General features: G+C 40.0%; 1 protein-coding gene across 3 annotated transcripts in view; it reads left to right on the forward strand.

Moving 5' to 3' along the window:
* LOC117407093 (male-specific lethal 3 homolog) overlaps positions 1-17,559 on the forward strand; it is a 41,332-nt gene that overhangs the window by 11,901 nt on the left and 11,872 nt on the right. For 2 of the 3 annotated variants that reach the window (XM_059028981.1, XM_034011721.3), the window contains exons 6-13: positions 1,754-1,849; positions 1,948-2,070; positions 3,444-3,604; positions 5,857-6,015; positions 8,470-8,732; positions 12,242-12,351; positions 12,759-12,858; positions 13,560-13,644. In XM_059028981.1, the coding sequence (XP_058884964.1) occupies positions 1,754-1,849; positions 1,948-2,070; positions 3,444-3,604; positions 5,857-6,015; positions 8,470-8,732; positions 12,242-12,351; positions 12,759-12,858; positions 13,560-13,644 (1,097 nt within the window). The remainder of the gene's footprint in view (positions 1-1,753; positions 1,850-1,947; positions 2,071-3,443; positions 3,605-5,856; positions 6,016-8,469; positions 8,733-12,241; positions 12,352-12,758; positions 12,859-13,559; positions 13,645-17,559) is intronic. The other variant, XM_034011722.3, reaches the window with a different exon arrangement.

Below are 17,559 nucleotides of genomic sequence, written 5' to 3' on the forward strand. Positions count from 1 at the left end.
GGGGTCAAATCACCTAGCCACACTGCAGCGGATCCTTCTGACCAGACATAATTGGACAGTCTAAATAATACTGGCTTTATTGCATTCTTTTATTTTACCAGCTAGAAATGATTGGTGTTCCTCCACCCCCATCCCAAAACAAAATTAACAGTGAAGACATTATTATGGTTTTCTAGTCCGTGAAGCAAATACCAGATTTCATTGGGGCCCTTGGTTGAGTTTGACACCTCTGTTCTAAACACATGGACTTTAATAAAGATACAGTATACAGTATATTCAAATTTAGGAATACAGCTATGGCCAAAATGTTGGCATCACCCTATAGAATTAACTAATTTTGTTTCATAGTCGAATGAAACCTGCTGAAATAATATTACATTAACATATTGAATTGCATACCGCTTTGTAGTTTTCCATATACTTACGAAAAAACTGACAAAAAAAATTATTGACATTTGGTTACTACTATTATGGCACCTGGTAGACTTTTACGATTTTATAATTTTTGTAGTTTCTTTGATTTACATGATGTTAAATAAAATATCTAAGTTATGTTCATATAGTCTCAATCCTAAAATTCTAGGCGATGCAAAACTTTTGGCAATAACTACCGGTATACACTTTAGCTTCAATTTAAAATACTAGATAGTGAATTGCTGTATTTGGCAAGATTTATTTTATTACTAAACATCTTTGACTGTTTTTAGAGTTATTTGTAAAATTGGATTTAAATAATTTGCTAGTGTACTATAAATATGCTGATGGAGAAAACCAGAGCAACAAAATAGATATTTAAAAATACTATATGCAGATAAATGAAGCATAAGGTTCATACCAGTCATCTATTTAATAACCTGTGTATGGCAAATGTGATTTTCATAACAAGCATATCTGTCTTCGTACCCACACAAACATCTATAATGTATTCTTTCTTTTCCAGCTTTATATTGAGGGAGGTGATCAATTACGACCTTGTATTTCAGAGCAATTAGTATATATTTTTTTTTTTTTATCTTTTAAAGGCTGTGTTGTGGATAAATGTAATTTTTTTTATTTGGCTAGAATGACTTGGTGACAACTGACCAGTCAGCAACATGATTACGTTTCAGAGGCACCTTCAAAAAATAGCCACAAATGGTTTCTCCATTTTATATTTCTTTTCGAATATTCTCTGCATCTTATTTGCAACTTTATTACTTTTATAGAGTTTAACCTTTTAAATGCTGTGCCTTGTCATGGTATAATGTGCATCATTTACACATGCATGCATGGTATTATCAGTTGCAGTTTTCTATTTCTGGAATTGATGTGGGGGAATGGTTGTGGAATTCCTAATTGTTTTCTTCATAGTATGATAACCAGGGATCGTAGTTTTCCGCAATAAAATAAGGAAATTATCTAATTAAAAAAAAAAAAAAAAAGTGTTATTCTGCAATTTCATATAAGGTTAAAATTGAGTAAAATTGATTTAATATAGTATATTTGTATGTTTTTTGCCCCACCCCAAGTTTAAAACTATAAATTCTCGACAGAATAGAAAATCAGCATTATTCTGATAACTGATGGTCCTGGATAGACAAAGATAAACTGAGTTTGTATACTGTGGGTTTCGTTGCTGCACTTGGTGATGAATACCCAGTTTCCCTTTGAATAGACGAGAAAAGATAGCATTTAGTATCTTCAGAAATTAACACTTATATTTTTGTGTTGCTTTTATCTAACTGAGTGTGGTACAACTCTTTTTCCTATTAAGAACGAGGATCAGTTCTTACTTGGACAGGTTAGTCCATCCATTGCCCAGCTGATCCATCTGGATCAGTCCCTCAGAAATCCATGGCAAGGGCCTATTGTAAGTGTACTTTAGTGTTTAATAGATATTACTTTCTCCCAAAAAGGCCAATGTCCATTTGCAGTAACTCACAACATTTCCTTCCCCTAATCTTGTAGAAAGAAGAACAAGACGTTCACCCGAAAAAGGACATGGAGGATAAAGCAATAAGCATAGAAATACCTGAGGTCTTGAAGAAGAAGCTGGAAGATGATTGTTACTACATTAACAAGAGAAAAAAGGTAATGGACCGAATGCATACTATAGTGCTTGAGTGGGAAATGGAACTCCTGTGTTATAAAAAGGACCTCTGCTTCTGAAAAACAGGTAAGTGTTGCCAAGGGATTAGTTTATACAGACTTCTGGGGAAAAAAACAAGATGGGACATTATCTATTCCTGCCTACTTAAGATGTTTGGTAAGCTCACCTTTTTTGTTTGACAGCCAGTGATTTGTTAGTAATTTAATTTCAGTTCCATTAAACATAATTTCCATTTTCAGTGCACTTCGGTGGTTCTTGTATATTTCATTATACAGTTGAGGTTTCAGAAGCTCTGTGCTATTATGCCTTCACCAGGACCGAGGTCTTGTAAAATATGAGCAATTTTCAAACAATTTGTCTAGCCTTGCTTCCTCTGACTTCTCTATGTACGTCTGAGGTTTTTGCAATTCCTGATCCAATGTGATTAGGAAGTAATTTTACTGTAGCTGTAACAATATTATTGAGAACAATAGCAGGACAAATTTCAATTTGCCAATCCTAGTTCATATGAAAAGCATGATGGCATTGGGCTATTGTTAAAGGGATATAACTAGATGAATCACAGCGTAAAAATCAAGTTCTATTTTGAAATTGCAAAAATAATGAACTATAGTTCACGACTGAAACCTGAAACGGAAATTTAGACAAGGAAAGCACTGGATGGTGTCTCAAAGACTTGAGATTTATTTCCAGCAGTTCCACCATTTCTTTCAAAAGAAATGTTGCCCAGTTATATATCAGGCAATACTGTACAGAATGAACCTGCTCATTGTAATACACTAACCTTTCTTTGCTTGGAGGGTGGTTTCATAAGCCTAACAAGAGGACCCTACACACTTGGTCGGAAATGAAAGTAGCTCCAGACCAACCTAATATTTGATAACAATACACATTCTGAACATTTTATTTAACACTGATGTAAGTTGTGAGAACATGCCATTTTTTAACGTGCCGTATAATCAGTAACATAATTGTTAACCCAAAACTGGTAATACACTGTAGTTCATTTCATCAAGTCCTGAACAGTGAAACAGATGAGCTCTGTTTCACCACACATGTTTGACTATAATCAAAGTCTACCTGTAAAAAGGCAAGTCTAATGGTGTTTTTGTTTCCTACTGTTTTTTTATTTATTTTTTTTATTTCAAGGGTTACTCATCCTGAATCCTTTTTAGAATCCTGTATCAGTCGCTTGTGGTCTTTAAAAATTCAAAAAGGAAGTGTAGCTCAGTGAATGCAGAATAGTCTGCAAAAGGAAAAAAAAAAAAAACTTGATTCTTTTCAACAAAATAATTTGTATGAAATTCATATTCTATTTATTTATGCTGGGCTCTGTCTTTGTACCTTTTAACAGCTGGTGAAACTTCCTTGCCAGATGAATATTGTCAACATCTTGGAGTCCTACGTGAAACATTTTGCGATTAATGCCGCTTTTTCAGCAAATGAAAGATGTCGGCATCATCTGACCACCCTGCAGATGAATCTAAATCCTCATTATGTCCCACCAGAAAAGAAGTAAGTTCCGGTTCTGTAGTGAACAGACACTCCTCACCTCCTGGAGTGTTATGTTTTGTGCATGAGGGATTGCAACAATGCTGAAGAGTGTAGTTGAATTATAAGGAAGTAAAAGAAGCCTGCCATTAAGCATTATGCGCAAAATCCAGAAGATGGCACTGCTTTTCATATAGATATCCCGAGTGGTGCCATTACTGGATGAGCCACTGGGGACCCCAAGAAATGACATTTGAGCACTAGAAAAAAGCAGTGCTGTCTGTACAAATGCATATACAGTCAACCCTCCTTGCACTGCCAATAAGCAAGGGTGGCGTTTATAGTGAGGGTAAAAAAAAAAAACCAGTACACGCAACCTTCTATGTTTGCAATAAATTCAAATGTTTACATTTTTTAGTTACACAATTACAGTATCTCCAGGCCATTTTAATGAAACATTAATCTTTTTTTTTTTTTAAACTACAGTATTGGTTCTTAACACAACAGCAGGTGTACTAGTGACGTTATATCATCTTTTCCCATCTGTATGAAACATACATGGTTTTTGAGGAACAGTTTATACTTGAAATAAAAATTAATAAGTAAAACACTAATTTAGTTTCAAATCGCCCAAACAACAATTCCATAAAAACAATTATATAATTTTTTTTTTTTTACTGTACCATCATTTGAACTTTGTTGTTTGTGGCACGACTGTAAGCCTGCTGAATACTATCCCCCATTGAACAACGCCATCTATTTATTTCGCAAAGCAATTTAAGCTCAACAGCATTCTTTTTTTAAACACTGCATATGTACAGGCAAACATTTTTTTTTTTTTTTTTCAAAGTTTAAAAACAAACAAACAAAAAAAAACCCTACTGCTGTTTACAAAACTGATGCTTTAGTTTGTCAGCCTTCATTTGTGCAAAACTTGCACATAAAAAACAAACCTCTTACTGTACATTTACTGTGTTTATAGAGTCACTTATTTTAGACTGCGTCAAACCTTTTTCAGGTTAAACAAATCGACCCGTTCCATGAAGGTAAGCCGTTTGTTTTTATCCATTTAGAATGTCTCCAATTGTCCTGCAGTATATGCCTCACTTAGGCAAGAAAACATTTGCAATGTCTTACTGACTTGCTTTCTTATTTTCAGATGCGTACATGGAGATTTTTTTTCTTTTGCTCTGGTAGGGTTGTAGGGTTGACTCACCATTTTGTACTTTCTGTTTTGCTTTGGGAGCGTTGATGACATTGGTATGAACGTTCAGTTAACGAATTAGGAAAGTGAGTCAGAGGTTAACTGCATAACTTTGTTGTTTTAATTGGCTATGATTATTTCGCTGGTGCTGCAATGAGGGAAACTACAATGTTTATATTTATGTTTGCTTGGCTTGGGAAGTTTGCACGTGGCGGACAGCGGGGTGGCGATTTATAACAAGTACAAGTAGCACTGTTTTTATATTGGTGACATTTGTTCAGAGAGAGTAGCTGGCGGTATGCGAGGGTGGCATTATAAAGGGGGCCGGTATAACGCGGGACAACTGTATATGCAAAGCTGGAAAATCCTGTATTAGAAAAACAATTCATTGGTGCATCATGGGGAATGGGGTAAAGAGAATTGTAAGATTTTTAAAGTCACAGTTAATTATGTATGAACAAAGAGACGGTAACAAAGGAAGCTGAATTTTAAGCAGATGTTGGGCTTTGATAATGACATTACGTTTCTCAAACTGAATGTTAGCTCTCTCTTATTCTCATAGAATATTTATTGAAAATAAACTCGGCTGTGCTTGTTAGTCACTCGCACAGCCATGGTGCTTTGTTAACCTACGTTTAATTATCCTGACAGCCATGCCTACACACCTGATTTGAAATCGACAAGCAATTCATCTGTGTTATTAAACTGGCATAATCCAAAGTTTGCTAAGCAGCCACTGAAATATAATTAGCTATCCCTGTTCAGACTAATCGACCTGCAGTACATCCTTGTATTCCTCCTAAGGAAAACCTTTTTTTAGCACACTTAGTACGGCACAGAATATAGGAATACGAGAAAGTGTCAAACAACTTGATTTTTTTTTTTTTTTTTTATGCGAATGTAGTTTGAATAGTGTTTTAAGTATTTCTCATATTTAAACTATTCTGAGAACTGGCTTTTACACCTCGAACAGTTGAACAGGGGGTGCTGTACTTGATATTTTTGTGACAGCTTAATTTTAGATTTTAAACTACGTCAATTGCTTTACTAAGTGGTTGCTTCCCTCCTACAGTGTTGAACTTTGTAAAGAAATGGTGGATGGTTTGCGGATTACCTTTGACTTCACACTTCCAATGATCCTGCTGTACCCTTATGAACATGCCCAGTTCAAGAAGGTGACCTCTTCCAAGTTCTTTCTACCAATCAAAGACAACTCTGCCAGTTCCAGCAGGTAAACTTAAATGGACACTGTGAAATTTAACTGTCACTCTTTTGGTAGTTTGCTGTAATACAAATGGGGTTATGTCCATTGAAGGAACAGAATGACTGAAATTTGACCTTTTTTTAAATTGTACAGTATTCAGAAACAATCATTTTGACATTTGCAGTGTGTTAGAAATGTTGCTGAAGAGCACATGTTCAAAGCACAGACGTCCTTAAAATGTTCACAGAAAAACTTTAAAGGTCAGATCTGAACCAGATTCAACACCTTAATTGGTTTTAAAAAGCAATTCAATTGGTGGTATTCTATTATAAACCGAGTCACACAATGATATGAAAGCACTACCAGACTTATATACGTAATCCAAAATCATATTTTTTTTTTATTTTAATGTAATTGATACAGTGTGGTGTTTACTAGCCCCTCCATATCAATGTGTGTTTATACAAAAGAGATGGATTGCTTTCTTTCTTCTTTCCAGTCGATTTCTGTGAATGGAGGACTTGTCACATTTGTATGCATACAGTAGATGTATATTGTCTACGTTTTCCTGATGCTAATGGCTGTAATGTTAAATTTACAGCTGTCGTCGTTGAGGCAAATTCCCTTAAATCTTTTAAACAATTTTAAATTTGGCCTCCTGACTTTAAGTTCTGTAAACCTCAGGTACCCTCCCCTCCCCCAGACAACACTGAAATCTAAAGCCGATTGAGCTGGCTTCCCAGCTTAATTTCATGATATTGAGGATTAACGCACTAATACTGTCATAGCCTGCGCTATGTGTAGGCCTGACTGTCGTTTTTATCTAGGTGCTGATCAAGGCAAATGTGACCTGTAGTTATCAGTGCCGCAGTGTAACAGATGAGCTGTATCTCCCTGCACTTGCCCTAGATGGAGAGTATGCAGATTTAAAGCAACTAATACAAAGAGGGTCACCTCTGAATGTTTATAATTTTCAGTTATGTCCAAAAAAAATGTAATTCATACATCGACTCTAATCTTTCAAACTATTACAAACTATTACATTTAAAATCCATTGTTTATAAGCATCGATAAGGCTGTGCTGCATGTAGAATGCCCGGCTTGGAACATGTCCTTGAATTGACCCCACTTAGATATTGACAAAAGCAATTGGCTGACTCCACAAATCATCTGTTTCTCTGATAGTCAGGTCTGTTTACTGCTATCGGTTTGATTAATTGCCTGAATAAATGCTGAGATGCGTGTGAATTTAAAAAAAGAAGAGAGAGAGAAAAAGTTTTTGTCCAGTGGGAAAGCAATGTAAAACTTAATGGGGGTAGAGGGAAGAATGGCTGTTTTGTAAATAAAAAATATTTTTTAGTCTGGATATGTTTTATAAATTGCTGTGGTTATCTAAACTGTTCCATTAACAAGCACAATTCTGTGAAGTTTGTGACTGGTGATTTTCCAGATCTATTGGAGGACTGGAATGGTCATTTAACTATTGCAGCACTAAACAGAAAGACTATGGCCCTGTCCACACTATGCCTTTTAAACCATATTAGTTGCCTTTTAACCGGCTTAAAAGTGCTAAATACGGTTAGCGTCTACACGGTGCAGTTTAATACGTACTCGAGACCACCTCGGGGGAGTCTCAAGTCCGGTTCTAAATGAGATCGCATCAGGTAGTGCGGTTTGTCAGAAGTGTGGACGCTGTAATACCGAACTACATTTTTTGTGTATCCTCCAATATCCCAAAATGCTTTCTGATATGTTTTGTCACGTGGACATTACAAATACAGTACTCAGAACAGAAGCCTAAAAGAGTTGAGAACAACTATTTATGATATAATAAAATGTCTATTTGCATACAAGAAGCACTTAGAAAGAACATAACCAGTGCAGGAGCCTATGCAACTTGCCTGTGGCGAGACCGTTGCTGCCTTCTCCATCACTGATACCTTCATGCTAAGCAGCGCTACGTATTCCATATTTGCATTATTATTATTATTATTATTATTATTATTATTATTATTATTTATTTCTTAGCAGACGCCCTTATCCAGGGCGACTTACAATCGTAAGCAAATACATTTCAATACAAGTAATACAATAAGAGCAAGAAATACAATAACTTTTGTTCAAGCAAAGTACAAGTGTGACAAACCACAATTCAATAATACAGCAGATAATAGTGATAGTTACATCAGGATATGATTAAATATAAATTTGCATGACAGTGCATGGTGGGATACTATCATATTAAGCCCCACAGTCCATTGTGCTGCTAGGAACTGTAACCAAACTATTTTCAATATTGTTTGTACGCATTAAACCCGACCTAAACGTGAAACAATGTTTTAGTGTGGACGCTTTGAGCTAGATTAATTAAAACGGTTAAGTACGGTCCGTTTTTAGTATTGTTGAGAAAAGGTGGAATATTTTATAAACTGAACATTTTGATTTGCTGAGGGGGTTTAATGATTTATGATTTTTTTGCAGGAGCCTTGAAGAACTGTCTCCCAGTCCCCCTCCTCTGCACCCCTCCACACCCCAGTCCACGGATAGCCAGCCCACTGTGAGCGAAGTCTCCACGCCCAAGCGCAAGAAGGCGGAGCCCGAAGCCCTGCAGTCACTACGGAGATCGACGAGACACGCATCCGGGGGAGACCGGCTCTCCGAAAGCAGTGCCTCCCCACAGCCCAAGCGCCGTCATGCAGAGACCCCCGCTCCACTGCCAAAGCTGTTCCTGCATTTAGACAAGAGTATGTATGCAAGCTAAGAGCTTAATCCTGTTTCAAATGTAATGTAAGTGTGTGTCTTGTACAGCATTTACAGGAGACAAGATGTGACTTTTAAATCATGTTTTTTTTTTTCTTAATTGAAAATAGATCAGGTAATGATTGACAATTATAAAGCGTTGAGAACATTTATATATTGTAGACTTCACACAACGTTCAAGTACACCTGAAAATGTGTTATTAATATAATGTATGCATGAGGCTCATAATAGGACACTAGAGCAGTTTCTTCCTGTGTCTCTCTTCAGAGACAAATATTGTAGGGAGTAGTGTATCCTTCAGTCCTTTAGTTATGCAAGAAATTTACCATAACTGTTGGTAAAGAACCACTGAAAATTCAGCTTCTTGTCAGCCTTGGGCTTGAGTAGGGTTTAATAAGGTTAAAGATTAAAACCCCATAGTAGTGTAAACCAAAAAGGCTATTTCTTCTGTATCGCTTTCTACATTGGATTGTACGAAGCCCTGAAGTCTGACCAACCTAAAGGATGTAGTTTGAGGTGTATTTTAGCAACTTAAATGTATATTGTGTGTAAGCCATTGGGTGACACTTTCTGAATTGTAAATCTATGGCACAAAGTTTTGCATCACCCTTTAGAATTAACAATTTTTGCTTTATAAAGTCAGATGAAAACTGCTGAATAATGTTATGTTAACATATTAAATTACATACTGCTTTGTAGTTTTCTATATATTTAATGAAAAACTGAAATGTAAAAAAGTGACATGAAATAGTGTACTACTATTCTGGGTAACGGTAGACTTTAGCAATATAATTTTGTATTTTCTAGGGCTGTATTAGAAGGTTCGTTCAGTAGCCGGAAATTCAAAGATTGTTTTAAACCTGTGTGGTGTGTCGTTTGACAATGTGTGAATACTATAAATCACACATTAAATGTCACTTGCATGCAAAATTCGATCTTTTTATTTTTATAATGTATATTACTTAAACAAAAGTTGTATTAAAATCCAACCAAATCTTTATATGTAGCAACTCTATATGTGCCGCTGCCTTGTATGGAGCAGGGTATATTATCCCAAGCACTGGGGGTACCTATAGCGGTTGTAGTGCTTCAGTAAAATATGTACTGAATACCTAGTGTACAAGACAGTGTAAGAGAAGTGCTATGGTAGAATATGTTTGAAACATACAAAATATACGCTAACACTAATAATTTTAATTTCGAAAAAACTGAGCACCATCTGTCCCTCCCCCTCCAGCCTGTGTTAACCAGAGGCAAATTTCTTCATTCACCATCTCGACAGCAAAGCGATAGCGTAAGCTGTATTGAAAGAAATGTCTCGAAACCCCTCTGCTATTTGGGTTTTTTTTTTGTTAATGCCCAGACGACCAAAAAAAAAGTTGAATGCAAACTGAGCAATCGATTGTTGATGTATCATGGAGGCACATCCAATCTCTGGGGTCACTTTACAATTGTAAGTTCAGTAGTAAAATGTGACTGTGACGGAAGTCCGATGCAGTTAGTGCTGCTGCAATGCAAGCGTATGTGCAAGCAACATCAGTTACGTGTAAATGAACAACGGGTATTTTTATTTTTATTTCAATTATAAAAACATGATTACTGTTCTTCATAATGTATTTTTAAACTACATATGAATATTTTATTCCATTTATATGGCTTACCTGTAAAATAATAGGATTTTCAATAAAATGTAAACAAGTAGCTATGGTGACGTCACCAGTAAATTATGCAAATGAGTACCATCAAAGGTGCGAACCTTCCTTCGGTAATGTGTTCCGAACTTTCGAAGGTCATAATGTACCCTTTGTTGCAGCCCTAGTATTTTCTATGATTACGTGATAAATAAAATGTTTATATATATATATATATATATATATATATATATATATATATATATATATATAATGTCTCAATCCTAAATTTCTAGGTGATGCAAACATTTTGGCCATAACTGTACATAACTACATGGAAAATATATTTATTTAATCACTGGCAATATAGATAGGAAAGTGCCTATACTTGCTTATATACAGTGCCTTGCAAAAGTATTCAGACCCCTGACCAATTCTTTCATATTACTGAATTACAAATGGTACATTGAAATTTCGTTCTGTTTGATATTTTATTTTATAACACTGAAACTCAAAATCAATTATTGTAAGGTGACATTGGTTTTATGTTGGGAAATATTTTTAAGAAAAATAAAAAACTGAAATATCTTGCTTGCATAAGTATTAAACCCCTGTGCTGTGGAAGCTCCCAGTTTACACAGATGAAAGAAATTGCCCTAACGAGGACACAATTGCCTTACCATTGGCCTCCACCTGTGAACCATTAAAGTTGCTGTCACATTTTCTGGATAAAAACCCCACTGTTTGAAGGATCATTGGTCAGGCTGTGAATCTGAAGGAAAATGAAGACCAAAGAGCATTCTACAGAAGTTAGAGATAAAGTAATACAAATGCATAGATTAGGGAAAGGGTACAAAATAATATCCAAGTGTTTGGATATCCCAGTGAGCACAGCTGGAGCAATAATCAGGAAGTGGAAGCTGCATCACACCACCCAGGCACTGCCAAGAAAAGGCCGTCCCTCAAAACTCAAACAAGGAGACTTGTGAGAGAAGCCAAAGAGAGGCCAACAATCACTTTGAAGGAGCTACAGAGTTCAGTGGCTGGGAGTGGAGTAATGGTGCACCAGTCAATTATATCAAGAGCTCTGCATAACACTGGCCTGTATGGGAGGGTGGCAAGAAAGAAGCCGTTACTCAAAAAGTACCATCTGAAAGCATGTCTGGAGTTTGCCAGAAAGCATGAGAGTGAACATAAGAAAGTTTACAAACGTGAGGAGGCCATTCGGCCATCTTGCTCGTTTGGTTGTTAGTAGCTTATTGATCTCAGAATCTCATCAAGCAGCTTCTTGAAGGATCCCAGGGTGTCAGCTTCAACAACATTACTGGGAAGTTGGTTCCAGACCCTCACAATTCTCTGTGTAAAAAAGTACCTCCTATTTTCTGTTCTGAATGCCCCTTTATCTAATCTCAATTTGTGACCCCTGGTCCTTGTTAATTTTGCAAGGCACTGTATTTATGTATTTTGGAGTTTTACATATATTTTTTGAGGATTCCTTGTTCAATTTTGATGGTTGAAGTTCTTTAGCAGAAGTTATTGAGAGTATTGAAATCTGAGGATGTAGAGTGGTGCTTGTCTGTCTCTTTGCATACGGTATTCCATTTCTGCTTGTGTTTGGGGCACTGCTTGTCCAGTTGTGGTAAAACTTGGTTACAACATTCTTTAGCATAGTTATTGAGTATCAATCTGTGGATTTGTTAGTCTCAGTCAGTTAGTAATGTCACACTTGCCTTTTTACAGATACATGCTGCAGTGGATATCGGGCTTGGTGATTTTACTTTTTCATGATACATAGAGCTGTATCTTTGTATGTATATCATTCCTGGGGATGTACTGTATCTCAGGAACTTGTTTCTTGCAGAAACTCCTGTTCACAGCGGCTCTTCTTCTCCTCTTACACTGACTCCAAGCAAAGAGGGAAGCTCAATGTTATCGGGACGGGAAGGGAGGAGAAATAATGAATTAAATGAGGTAAAGTGTGGAATAAAATTAGCTAGAATTGTGTATTAGGTCATCTGGAATTTGTCGTGCCTTTCTGCAATCACATTTAGTATCATCTGTGAATTGAATATATGGTATACATAAGGTAAAGTGCTGCTGCATTTGAAAACGGTTGGGGTGGTCCAACATGTAAAAAACATAGAATAAAAGAACTGATCTTGGATGAAAATATTATAAATGCAAAATGACTCGCTGACTGTTTTTGTTCACACACCAATGTCTAGTTTGAAACTGGTTTCAACTGCTTTTTCATTCAGGGTGTATTTGTGTAGTCTTATCGGCACACATATATATATACGCTTTTAGTAATGGTGTTGTTTTGAAAGTCTTAGTCCTGCACTATTTACAGTTATTTTGGATTTCCCTCCGTTTTTTAGGTGCTGTGTTGGAAACTGACCCCTGACAATTATCCACAGAGTGATCAGCCCCCTCCTCCATCATACATGTATGGATCACAACATCTGCTCCGCCTCTTTGGTACGTGTGTGTAAAATACATATTCTATTCCAGGAACCCCTGTAACCATGCTTTGAATCTCCCTGGACACTTTGACACTAATTAGTGCTTCTGATTTTCAGTGTTTTACTCCCGACTTTTATACTTTCCTTTAAGAGTTCAGTTGACGCCTGTTCGTGCATCTCAATCACAACTGAGAAATGCATTAATAGTAAAATTGATTTAATTTAGTTTTTTTTTTTTTTTCTGTGAAACAACAAATGGGCTTTTAAAATCTTAAGTCTTACTTTTTTCATTTAAAAGCAGAAGCGACTCATCTTTTAATGTAAATACAGTTACGCATAACGTTTTGCAATAGGGTGTGCAGCATAAAATACTTTATTTTTCATTATAGCTTTAATAAAGATTAGTTTCTTATTAACATGCTGCCATCTCATTTGTACTTTCTGCATGTAGATAAAAAAATAAGGTTTGGATGATTTTTAAAAGCCCATTTACAAAAAAAAAAAAAAAAAGTTAATTAAATCAATTTTACTATTAACGTGTTTTTCAATTGTGATTGAGATACAGGTATCAGTTGAATTCTTAAAGGAGAGTACATTATAATTTTATAATGTTTTAACTTTGTTTTGTGTTAATACTTGTCAGCTGTTGACATCAAATTGTATCTTGTGTGGGTTTAGAAAGGAAAAAAAAACTAAACAAATGTTGTTTGTTTTCAGTTAAGCTTCCAGAAATCCTGGGAAAGATGCACATTCCTGACAAAAATCTGAAGGCTTTAGTGAAGCATCTGGAGTTGTTCCTGAGGTAACATTTAACTTGTATTAATAACTGACTTTACGGTCCCAATAAACATGAGCTGTATCTACATTTTTATATCGATCTAATCTGTCTGTCTATCTGTCCTGAGCAGTAGTGTTATTCAGAAGTCTCTTGCTTTTAGTCAGTTTACAAGGGTGCACTACAGTTTCCAGAATTCATTAAGATTCAGTTAAGCGTTAGTATGAATGTTCAATCTAATACGTTGTTAATCATAATCGATCTTGATTAATCACTCTGCAGTATAGTACTGTGCTTTGAATGATAATGTGACGTTAGTCTGTCTCAGCCACAATACGTTGCTACACAGTAAATGGTATTACTCCCATGTATGCGTATACTAGTGTTGATGGGCAGTGCAGTAAAATAGCTTGTTTGCAAGTTGATGTTTTCAATTCATTGATTTGATAAATGGACAACATTAGAAAGCCTAGTTTGAGACTTCTTTTAAGGTAATGCCATCCACAAAATTAAATACTTTAGTAGTCAAATTGCATTTTACATTATCTTGAAATATTTAGAGATACAGTAGTCTCCGGCTAACAGAACACCCTTTGGGAAGCAAGTGAAGTGTTCTCTAAGACGGAGTTAGCCGTCAGACACAATATAAATCAATAAATAAATAAATACGTATTACTTGTCATTATGCACGTGCATCAACATATGACATTAACTGAATAAGTAAAAGAAAAACAATATGCAAGTGTATGTTAGTAAACTATAATAATATAGTAACAGACAAACTAACTGTCAAACCAAATTAACATAGCACCCTGTGGCAATGTGCCCCGTCCCTGTGTGCATTTGTGTGTATGCGTGCGTGTGTAAATGTTGGTGTATAGATTGGTACACGGGATATAAACGGGTCTGTGTTTCACGTGTATTTAAAAAGTGTAGATTTGTATTTAGGCACGAGGAGAGCACAAATCACTTCACGTGCTGGTTAAATGTAATATGTGAGCACGGGGTTGCACAGAATTAATTCACGTGCTGGGATTCAAGTGAATAATTAATTAGTAATTGAATCCCAGCACAATAGTATATATAGACGCACATTTCTTGCACTCAGGGTTGGGTGTTCGAGAGTGGAGAACGGGTGAGAGAGAGAAGGAGAACGTAAAATAGTAAAGTAAAAATAATATCTAGAAGTGTTTGTACTCACCGTGTTTGTTTGTCCCTCCGTGCACCGTTTGTTAAGTGGTTAGTAGTACGTTTTGTTTGTCTTTTTATTGTGGCGTGTAGTGCCGTGTCCCGTGTTTTTGTCTGTTAAAACCTTTTTATTTTCTGTTTATTAAATGCTGAGCGCGATCACGCGCCCAGCTTATACCAAACCACATCTCTCTGTCGTTTGTGTTCCTGTTTCTGGTCTGACGCCACCCACTCCGGCCGTCTTTGTGACACGTGGTGTCAGAAGTGGGATAGCCGCGCCTCCAAGCGTCAGACCAGGAGGGGTTTTGTAAAAATATATAATGGCAGAAGACGCCACAAAATGGCGGGACTGGTTCCTGGAGAATGCTGGGCTGGAGGCCCAGGCTCTGCCCATAGTCGTTCGGGCCCTGTGGATGATGGACAGTGAGAGATGGGAGGCCTATCAGCAGGAACACACCCCAAACACCTTGGAGGAAGGTGTGGAGTTTCTCCTCAGCTACCTGGAGGCAACGATAAACGGAACAGCAGCCCAGGTAGCAGGACCACCAGCAGAGGAGTACCTGCTGTCCCCATCTCCACCAGCAGAGGGTGAATGCCTGCTGGTTTTGCCTCCACAGCCCAAGCGGGAGACAGATAAAGAGGTGAAGGACAGGGAGGAGGAGTGCCGCCTAAGGGCCAGGCATCCACGGCGATGTAACAAGCCATCGCCGGGGTGCCTCCTCTGCGACCAGGATCACCTGTTCGCCCACTGTCCCTTCCGCAGTTATGGGGAGGAGCCTGAGCGTCCACAGCCCAAGCGGGAGGAGCCTGAGCGTCCACAGCCCAAGCGGGAGGAGCCTGAGCGTCCACAGCCCAAGCGGGAGGAGCCTGAGCGTCCACAGCCCAAATGGGAGGAGCCTGAGCGTCCACAGCCCAAATGGGAGGAGCCTGAGCGTCCACAGCCCAAATGGGAGGAGCCTGAGCGTCCACAGCCCGAGCGGGAGGAGCCTGAGCGTCCACAGCCCAAATGGGAGGAGCCCGAACGTCCTACGCCTGAGTGGGAGGAGCCCGAACGTCCTACGCCTGAGTGGGAGGAGCCCGAACGTCCTACGCCTGAGTGGGAGGAGCCCGAACGTCCTACGCCTGAGTGGGAGGAGCCCGAACGTCCTACGCCTGAGTGGGAGGAGCCCGAACGTCCTACGCCTGAGTGGGAGGAGCCCGAACGTCCTACGCCTGAGTGGGAGGAGCCCGAACGTCCTACGCCTGAGTGGGAGGAGCCCGAACGTCCTACGCCTGAGTGGGAGGAGCCCGAACGTCCTACGCCTGAGTGGGGGGAGCCCGAACGTCCTACGCCTGAGTGGGGGGAGCCCGAACGTCCTACGCCTGAGTGGGGGGAGCCCGAACGTCCTACGCCTGAGTGGGGGGAGCCCGAACGTCCTACGCCTGAGTGGGGGGAGCCCGAACGTCCTACGCCTGAGTGGGGGGAGCCCGAACGTCCACAGCCCAAAAGGGAGGAGTCGGTGCGTCCACAGCCCAAAAGGGAGGAGTCGGTGCGTCCACAGCCCAAAAGGGAGGAGTCGGTGCGTCCACAGCCCAAAAGGGAGGAGTCGGTGCGTCCACAGCCCAAAAGGGAGGAGTCGGTGCGTCCACAGCCCAAAAGGGAGGAGTCGGTGCGTCCACAGCCCAAAAGGGAGGAGTCGGTGCGTCCACAGCCCAAAAGGGAGGAGTCGGTGCGTCCACAGCCGTAGGACCCAAGCTGCCAGCAGAGGGAGAATGCCTGCTGGTCCCACCTCCACCAGCAGAGGGTGAATACCTGCTGGTGCCGTCCCAAGAGCCAGAAGGGGAGGAGTTACAGGCTCAACCCCCTGAAAATTTTTGGGGGGGAGAAGGGCAGGATGCTGGTGTCCCCCAGCAGCCTCGAGCTATGCTGCTGAAGGCAGCACGGCGCGCACATGCCCAGCCGCCACAGCAGAGGGAGCCAGCACCGCCACAGCCTCCCTCTGAGTGGCCAGCATCAGCCCCATCGCCTCTACCTCCGCCACCTCCACCGCAGTGGGAGGACTGCTTGCCCCTCCCACCTCCACCAGCAGAGGGTGAATACCTGCTGGTTCCACCTCCACCGCAGTGGGAGGACTGCTTGCCCCTCCCACCTCCACCAGCAGAGGGTGAATACCTGCTGGTCCCACCTCCACCAGCAGAGGGTGAATGCCTGCTGGTTCCACCACCGCCAGGAGCAGAGGAGCTGGAGTTGCCTCTGCCTCCGCCACCGCCCGGAGCAGAGGAGCAGGAGCTGCCTCTGCTGCCCGTACCTCCGCAGGGAGTACGGTGGCCGGAGCCCCAGAAAGGGGAGCTGCCGGCCACGAAGAAGGGGGAGGAGGTCTGGAGACCACTTTCCCCAGCAGCAGTTTCGCTGCAGGAGTTCTTGTGGCCGGAGCCCCACAGGAGGGAGCTGCCGGCTACGAAGAAGGGGGAGGTCGGGGGACCACCTGCCCCCGCAGCTTTTTCGCTGCAGGACGGGACCAGCATGCTGTCAGCCGTGCCACTACCGGCAGGGGAGCTGACAGCATTTCCAGCCATGGGCCCACTGAAGCCTCCCTTCCCAGCCCGAGACTTTGTCCTGGACTGCTGGGTTTTTAAGGGGGGAGGTGGCCGTTGAGGCCATGTGTGCTGCGCACAAGGGGGGGTATATGTGGCAATGTGCCCCGTCCCTGTGTGCATTTGTGTGTATGCGTGCGTGTGTAAATGTTGGTGTATAGATTGGTACACGGGATATAA

This window comes from Acipenser ruthenus, chromosome 8, assembly GCF_902713425.1.
Source record: "Acipenser ruthenus chromosome 8, fAciRut3.2 maternal haplotype, whole genome shotgun sequence".
In the NCBI taxonomy this organism is placed as follows: Eukaryota; Metazoa; Chordata; class Actinopteri; order Acipenseriformes; family Acipenseridae; genus Acipenser; species Acipenser ruthenus.